This window comes from Nicotiana tomentosiformis, chromosome 7 (genome assembly GCF_000390325.3).
Source record: "Nicotiana tomentosiformis chromosome 7, ASM39032v3, whole genome shotgun sequence".
Classification (NCBI taxonomy): Eukaryota; Viridiplantae; Streptophyta; class Magnoliopsida; order Solanales; family Solanaceae; genus Nicotiana; species Nicotiana tomentosiformis.
Window position 1 is genome coordinate 27,036,377 of NC_090818.1, and position 9,530 is coordinate 27,045,906.

A 9,530-nucleotide genomic window follows, 5' to 3' on the forward strand; every position below is an offset into this window, starting at 1 on the left:
CATATTCCCTTTATAACTAAGCGCCTTCTCTCTATTCAAAAGTTTGCACATGATAATAATGTTTTCTTTGAATTTTATCCTGATTATTTTCTTGTCAAGGATCGGGACTCCAGGAATCTGCTTCTTTTCGGTCAGAGTGCTAATGATCTTTACACCATGTCCATCAAGCCATAGTCCTCCAGTCATCCTTCAGCTCTCACAGCCACCAAAGTCTCATCCTCCTGTTGGCATCTTCGGTTGGGTCATCCACATCAGAAAGTCCTTAGCCAAGTGTTATCTAGACATCAGCTTTCTAGTTCTAGTTCTAGATTACAAAATTTATGTACGGCTTGCCAACTTGGCAAGTCCCATAAACTGTCTCTTTCCCTTCGTATCAATAAAAGTACTTCATTTTTGCAACTTATTTTTGCGGATGTTTGGGGACCTTCCCCTTTTCTGTCATCTCAAGGACATCGTTTTCTTCTAGTGTTTGTTGATGATTTCTCTGGTTATACATGGTGCTTTCCAATTTTCAGAAAGTTTGATGTGCTATCTATTTTTACTCAATTTCAAGTTCTTGTTGAAAGACAATTTAATACAAAAGTTATGATAATCCAAACTGATTAGGGCGGTGAATTTCGCCCTTTATCAACTCTCTGTGCTAAGTTAGGCATCATTCATCGCCTTTCATGCCCTTACACTAGTGAACAACAAGGAAAGGTTGAGCGCAAATATAGACATATTGTTGAAACTGGATTAAGTCTCATGGCACACAGTTCCACTCCTTCAAAGTATTGGCAATTTGCCTTTGATACTGCTGTTTATTTAATTAATCAACTTTCCACGCCTACTAATGATGGGAGATCACCCTTCGAAGTTGTGTTTTGTACTCCACCAGATTATCATTTTCTTAAAGTATTTGGATGTCTTTGTTTTCCATACCTACGTCCCTATAATCGCCACAAAATAAATTTTAGGAGTTAACCTTGTGTGTTTTTAGGAAACAGTCCTTCCCATCATAGTTATCGATGTCTTAACACAAGCACTGTCAAACTGTACATTTCACGCCATGTTTGTTTCGATGAAACTTAGTTTCCCTTCGCCACCAAGTCTATTCTCGGTCCACCTCCCCCTATCAATCTTCATCCTTGGGTTTCAGCTCCTCTAACATTACCATCTTCGCCATCTTTCTTGCATAGGAGTCCTACTCCTCACATGTCATCTGTTAAATCCCCAGGACTAATAAGATCCCATTATTCTCCCCGAACCTCTCATGTATTACACTCTTCTCGCTCAGTTTCAACTTTACCTAGACACCTTGTTGATGATCCTCGCTCATATGCTCCTATAAACTCTTCAATTCCTACTACACCACGAGCTGTTGATTCCTCTATGCATCCTTTAGATAACCAGCCTCCCACACTACCTTCTACTACAATGCCTCGACCTCCATCCAACCGTACCCCAAAAGCTGCAAAACCATCTCAACGATTACACACCATGCAGCTCCGTCCAGTTTTCAAATGAAAGCCTTCTTCTCGTCTTGCTTGCACAGCAACCACTACTACAGCCCCATCCCAACTCATGTTTGCAAGCTTCACAAATCTTTTTACGGTCTTAAGCAAGCTCCACGAGCTTGGTATAACAAGCTTCATCAATTTCTCATCTCTGTTAGTTTCACCACCTCTAAGACTAATGTTTCTTTGTTTATCTACTCTTATAACAATGTGGTTATCTACCTATTAGTCTATGTGGATGACATTGTGCTCATAGAAAATTGCTCTTCATTTATTGACTCATTTGTTCAAGCTCTGGGTCGTGCATTCTCCATAAGGGACCTTGGTCCACTACATTACTTCCTTGGAATTCAGGTTAACCATAATAGTGATGGTATTTGGCTCTCTCAATCTCAGTACATCGAGAGTATCCTCACTAAAGTTGGTATGATTCATTGTAAGCCTCTAAGTTCACCCATGGCCACAAATGCAAAGCTTCACAAAGGTGACACTCCCGACTTTGATGATCCAAGTCTTTATCGACAAGTTGTTGGTGCTCTTCAATGTCTTATTTTAACAAAACGAGACATATCATTTGTGGTAAATAAAGTGTGTCAGTTTATGCACAATCCATCGTTCAACCAGTGGGCTGCTGTGAAGCGCATCCTTAGATATCTCCAGCACACTAAATCCATGTCATTTCTCTTTTCAAAGGCTTCTAACCTTTATTTACAAGCTTTTACAGACTCTGATTGGGCTAGTAGTATTGATGATCGCAAGTCAATAGGTGGCTATGCAATATACTTTGGCCCGAATCTGATATCCTGGTCATCCCGCAAACAACGAACAGTGGCACGTTCTTCTACCGAGTCTGAGTAAAAAACATTAGCTGATGCTTCTGCGGAATTGACGTAGACTCAATCTTTGATGTTTGAGCTTGGAGTTCAGCTGCCTCGCGCTCCAATTTTATGGTGTGATAATATTGGTGTTGCATACCTATCCATTAATCCTATTTTTCACTCTCGCACTAAACATGTTGAGATAGATTTTCATTTTGTCCGAGATAAAGTTGTGAGACGTGACGTGCTGGTTCAATTCCTCTCTTTCAAAGATCATGTGGCTGATCTTCTCACAAAACCACTCTCTATATCAAGATTTCAGTTTCTCCGGGATAAACTCAAGGTGAAAGACCGACCTTCAGTTTGCAAGGGGGGTATTAGACCTACCTTATCTTCCAGACATTCCCTCGGTGCTATAGCTAACTAGATTTAGTTTAGGACTCTTCTATATTTACTCTCACTTGTTGTATTTACTTAGATCTCTCAATTGGTTTAGGACTCCTGTATTATATATGATGTATCATTGTATGAGAAGTAGAGAGAGTGAGCTTCAGTTGAAATACTTACCAAAAGCCAGTTTTAATACTCATAATAGAAAGAGGACTAATGGTCCTCAAAGAATATTTATAAATTGATAATCTCTCCTTTTTAATTTATATGATATTTTTTCTTATGTTAGTACGTTTAAAAAAGAATGATATTTTTATATTTAAAAATTTGACTTTAAGTTTTTTATTTTACTATTAGTAAGAGGTTTTTATAGTCACATAAATATTACAATTCATAAAATTTTTACCCTTTAAACTTTTAGGGTCACAAATTTCTAAAAAGAATTTCTTAAACTTCATGCCAAGTAAAATTACGTCACATAAATTAAAACGAAGGAAATAATTATTTTAAAAATCACACAACCTTCGCTTTAGTATGATATAATATCTACAAGAACTCTATCCTTATATATATATATTTTAATTTGGTTTTAAATATTCCAATCGTTTTTACAATAGTTTGCATGAGCAAAACCTAAACTCAGTTGTGTTCACACAAAAGTTGACTTAACACTTCTTTTAGACCAAGACACATGTTCAATTTTGTCTCCTCCTCTCTCTCTCTCTCTCTCTCTCTCTCTCTCTCTCTCTCTCTCTCAGTTTTCCCTATAGTTATTTAATTATTTCACATTTTTAACACTCATTTATGTGCTTTTTGACGGTCTTTTTCATATTTATTTGGATTACTATCAGCTTTATTTTTTCTTTATACATATGATTTTAAATTTTTTCAACATATTAATCTCAGATTATATATTTGTTGTTTCATTAATTAAATTATAAAAGAAATATTTAATCCCGCGAAGCACGAATTACTTAACTAGTATATATGTATATGTGTGTGTAGTTTTTCTTACTTATTAACGCTTGACTAACATACAAAAATAATTTTTCCTGTTTGTTAGGTACATTGCCTCTATCTCAAATAGCAAACTACTCAATTTCACCTGATCATAATCTCACGGTTTTGGACATTGTTGCTGCTTCATAAAGATATCTCCAACTTGAAAGATAGGATACTCAGTAGCAACGTTGAAAGAAACACAACAGTGAATTGTTCGCTCGAAGATCCCACCATGTTGAGAGAAGATGTCGTCTGAGATAAGCTCTGAAAACATAATAAATATATTAAATCCAAATTTACACTGCGTACCAGGTGGAGCTAACGGTATCTTCCATTCCCTCAAAAAGGCCGGGATCTTTATACAGATACCCGGTCTAATTCGTTATTTATTTTTCCTATCCGATATACACAAATTATACACTTGATTATATATATATATATATATATTACATCCAAGGGTAGATTTAGGGGGCAGAAAGCAGTTCACCCAAACCCCTTTGCCGAAAAAATTACACAACACATATAAGACAAAATTTATTTTGTGCTCTATAAATTATATTTTGAATCCTCTTGTCGCAGTCCAAAAGCATCACTCAATGATCAAGAGGGTTCAAAACATTTGTGACGTTGTTGGTTCAATTCTTATTAGCCATATTCCTTTTTAATTTTTTAACTTTTTCTTTTTTAAACCCCCTTAGCGAAATCTTGCCTCGGCCATCGATTAGTCACAAATTATATTTAGTTTAAGTGACGGGGATGGAAAGTTATTTAGGTTACAAAGAATATTTGGACGTGAGACTCGAATTGGCGACATGGACCTTTGAATTTTTTTACTTGTCTGCTACTAAATGGGCTTTTGGGCTTTACTCGTGAGTGGATATATTAGGGAGAATGACACAGTTACCCACAAAAATAAAATTATTTATCATTGACTACCTATTTATTTTTCTACCCATCAAACTAATTACATTGCCTATCCATAGTAGTTTTTGTGGAAATTTTCTCTTTTTTCTTCAATTCTTTTTTTATTTCTATCTTCTTTTCTTTATTTCCTTTTTTTTTCCTCTCTCCTTTTCTTTTTTCTCGTTTTCTTCTTATTTTTTTCTTTTTTCCTTTTCTAATTTCATTTAAATTATTTTTTTATATTCATTTTCTCTTCATAATCTAATTTTATTTATTGTTTTCACTATTTTTTATTATTCTTTTTTTTATACAATAAGAAAAAATAACTAATATAGTAAATATTTGTTCACTTTAAAAAAAAAAAAATATAACTAGTATAATATACCTTTTGTCTTTTTTCTCATTTTTAAAATTCAATTATTAAACTGAAATAATATCAGTTGTCACTTGATCTAATTCACTAAAATTCACACTGACTGCTGATGAGCACCATAAATTACATAATCAGATTCTAAGAATCAACACGTGATAGCCATGCAAATCTTAATCTCCTTCCCTATAAATATCAGTACATACTCTACCATTAGCAGTAACACAACCAGTAATGGAGCAATAAAACGTAATCTACGGCCACCAAATCTCCATATATACTAGTTAGAATAGAAATGATAATAAAATATTAGAAAATACAATAAAAGTATAAGTAGCAAAAAAGATTTCTAGTACCATATGATACCAATATGGTATACATGTATACCAACAGAGTATATGATTGCTCTAGAATATTGCTACAACTATCTGCGGCTATACTATTGTACCAAAATATTAAAGGATGCAATAAAAGTATGAGAAAATTACATACTTGCATTGCAAGCTAAATATTCGCAAAGCAACTTGCTCATTTTGTATGCTAACAGTGTATATAGTTGTATGGGGTCGTTCCAATAAATGCTTATAACTATAAAAATTATTACATAATACACATAATCTTTGTCCATCGGCACAAAAAAATTTCAGCACTGCAAATCATGTTCATATAAATAATTTCAGAATAGATAGTCATTTAAAAATGCAGCTAAAACAACCCAAAAAATGTTCAAACTACCATATGATACCAATATGGCATATAACTATACCAACATAGTATACAACTTTACTGGTTAGTTTCCGGCAACTGTATGACTATACTACTATTACATAACACACGTGCATAAAGAGAAAAATAAAAAATTGTGTAGCACCTATTAATATAATAAAGTATTTCAAGATATTGCACCATATTACTATTATTAAAAAAAATCAAATAGTGTACCAATTAAATGCAGCTAATACAATCAAAAAATGATTCAACTAGCATATGATACCAATATAGTATATAACTATACTAATAGGATATATAGTTGTACGGGGTCGTTTCAACAGCTGCATATACCTATAAAAACTATTACATAATACACAAAATCTATGTCCATAGGTACAAGAAAATCTAACACAACAAAACAATGATCATATAAATCATTTCAGAATAGAATTCACTTTAAAATGCAACTAAAACAACCGAAAAATATTTCAACTACCATATGATACCAAAATGACATATAATTATACCAATAGGGTATACAGTTCTACTAATTAATTTCAGAAAACTATATATGACTATACTACTATTACATAATACACATGCATAAAGAGAAAAATTAAAAAATAGTGTACCACATTTTAATATAAGAATGTATTTCAAGATATTGTATTATATAATACTATTATATAAAACAAATGCATAAAGAAAAAAATTAAAATGATTACATAATACACATGCATAAAGGAAAATTAAAAAAATTCAAGATACTGTACTATTCTACTATTACTAAAGAAAAATCAAATAGTGTACCAATTAAATGTAGCTAATACAACCAAAAAATGTTCCAACTAACTTATGATACCAGTATAGTATATAACTATACTAACATGGTATACAATTGTACGCAAAAAGTTTAAATTTTTTTTATTATTCAATTATTAAACTAAAATAATATCAGTTGTCACATAATCTAATCAACTCAATGAGAGTTTATGCAATGAATAATACCTCCATGGAATTCCATTAATGTTAATAAATATTATTATTTATTTATTGAAAATGTGGACAACAATTGAACGAAAATTCAAGACAATCCTTTTGAAATTGTGGTATGCATGGCGACCGGGAGTTTCTCCGATCAACTTATTCCTCTTGTCCATTTTTCTCACTGCAAATATCCTATTTTATTTTTATTTTTTATTTTTTAAATAATTATTAATATATGTTTCTACAGCCAAAGTACATATCATAGACAGAAAGATAGTCAAAAGTAGTGTGATTCAAGTCATAAAATAAAATAAAAAGGGGAATAGATTTGCATTTTTCACATGCCCTTCATGTGGGGTAAAGCAAATTAAAGGGAAAATAGAAAATTAATAGTTCGGTAATAAGTTTGTGTTGTATAGATAGGAATTGTAATTAATTTTCAAGTTGGCAATATCGGATAATTATTTTAGCCTTGATAGACATTATGCGTTATTTCCTCGATATATTACATGCTTACCTCTTGCTAGGTTGATTTATCTTTCTTGAAGTGGCTTGTAAGCCAAGGATTTTTCGTAGTCCTTGTCGGATGGAGATTTAGTAAATAATAATGGGCAACTTGGTTGGTCAGTCAAAAATAATTATATCCACTAGTTAATTATAAAAAATATATAATAAGTATATTAATTGTATACTATATATTAATTACAAAAAATATATACACTTTATCAGTTTAATTTTTAGTAGCGACTATATATGTAGTTTTTCCTAGGGCTGCTTATCGGGCGGATTGGGCGGTTAATTACTCTTAACGGTTTGGCTTAACGGTTATCGGCTTTTAAATGTATTAATCCGCTAGCCACCCGATAAGATATCGGGCGGATTGATATCGGTTTAGCTCTTATTGGGCGGTTTATCGGCCTAATTTAATCTATATTGCGTGTATTAATTGTTTGCTAACCGCCTAGCATATAAATTCAGAATAGAAAATTATACATTGAGTCCAGACATACATGTCTGTTAACGCCTACATAAGAATGATGTAGTGTGTCATGTGTTGTAGAGTGAAAAAAGATGCGGCACAACACTGATGTTCTTCTATTAAACATAGACAACATGCATTATTTTTAAAAAATAAAAACAGAGGTGAACGATAGACATCAACTTAAACAATCTTGTTGTAGGGTGGGAGAATAAGCTAAGCTAAGTCAAGCCTGGGATCTTCTGATGCATAATACGTAAGGTTTCTGATTATTTAGGAATTAGGCGTTAGAACTTAGAGATAAAGTACTGGAAGGGTTTTTGATCTTTAATATATATATATATATATATATATATATATATATATATATATATATATATTCTTAACGGGTTAACGGATTATCCGTTAAGAAAATTGAATAATCCGCCCCCAAACCGATAAGCCGTTAATAAAAAAATTTTAATCCGTTCCCCGTCCGTTAAGCCGTTAACCCGATACCAATAAGCCATTAAGCTTCGATTTCGGTTCGATTTTCGATTTCGGTTTGATTTTGAACACCCCTAGTTTTTTCCGATAACAACTAACCAATTGTGTCCTTGGATACCTCTCCAATTTGTCCCGATTTTAAAACTACACACTTCAACTTTGCAAGAGTTTTATTACCCCTTAGACTTGCATGAAGTGGATTTATTATTTATCATGCCAAGAGACCACCTCGAGCAAAGCAGGGCCGTGCAACTCACACAACACCTATTTTTTCACGTCATTTTTTTTATCTTTTTTTTTAAAATGTTGTAAAATGTGATATTTTTGCTGTTTTTTTTACTATTTTTTCAACCATATTCTACTCTTTATATATGAATATGGGTGTTGTCGACGAGTTGTGGGGGATTTCGTTTTTTTTCAACCAAACCATTGCTTCCTTTAACTGAACTCTATATATAATGCGGAAAAGGAGATCAGAAAAAGGGAAAAAACGACAAATTCTTAGCAATCAAAAATTCCCTCAGACACTATTCTTTCCGATGAAAAGTTTCCACTTACCATTACTTAGTCTTTTCATCACTACGGCTACCTTTTATCACCGGCAAAATTTAGGTGTATAGTTGAAAATTCGGTGTATAGTTAGAATATTCGGCAAGAGTTAAGGAAATTATATATTATACTTTTATATCAATAAATTTTTGTGCATATAGACATCATGATAACTAACGTATTAATTTCAATATTTAAGAATCTGTTAGTGCTACGTGGTTAGAAAGTAAAACACGTTTATGTAGAAAAAAGTACTAAAACGTTTGTGGTAGTTCCTTAGCCTAGTACTCTATCTAGTTTGAGGAAAATTAAGATTTAACACAATGCAAGTTAGGTTGTACCCAAATCTGCCTACTAGCCGCCGCATGACAGTTTTAATCCCGTTTTAAGTTTGTTAGGTGTTACGACTACTACTACTACAACCTTTTATAGAAACAATGCTACTTTAAATCAAACATTTAAATTGCATAAAGTTTTGTCGTACTCATAAACAATGCGATAATTGAATCACCAGTACTATTGCCTCAGAAAATTAAATATTGGCAAAATCACGAGTAAATGCTATATAATGAATGAGAAATTCATAAGTGTTACACCGAAGTTTCAATGATAACAATAATGCAAATTTAACTATATCTATTTAATTACAGTAAATTAGGATGGCAGTACTAAATCAAAGGAAGCCAATATGTTAAAGATATTTAAAAGGAAACAAGATCAAATGCAGCAAGGACAATGCTAAATCAAAGGATGTCAAGGCCATAAAAAAGGAAACAAGATCAAGTGCAATCGCTATAGGAAGATAGTCCTTACTTCAAGGATTGATTTGGAAACTGGAG

At 32.6% G+C, this 9,530-nt stretch overlaps 1 protein-coding gene across 1 annotated transcript; it reads left to right on the forward strand.

Annotated features, from left to right (window-relative positions):
- Positions 1–1,502: 1,502 nt before the first annotated feature.
- On the forward strand, positions 1,503–2,354 carry LOC108947809 (uncharacterized mitochondrial protein AtMg00810-like). The gene has a single exon (XM_018776167.1). It carries the CDS (start codon positions 1,503–1,505, stop codon positions 2,352–2,354), a length of 852 nt encoding a protein of 283 aa, XP_018631683.1.
- The last annotated feature ends 7,176 nt before the right edge of the window (positions 2,355–9,530 follow it).

Coding starts and splice junctions, on each gene's coding strand:
- LOC108947809 (XM_018776167.1), top strand. CDS start 1,503: ATGAAAGCCTTCTTCTCGTCTTGCTTGCACAGCAACCACTACTACAGC.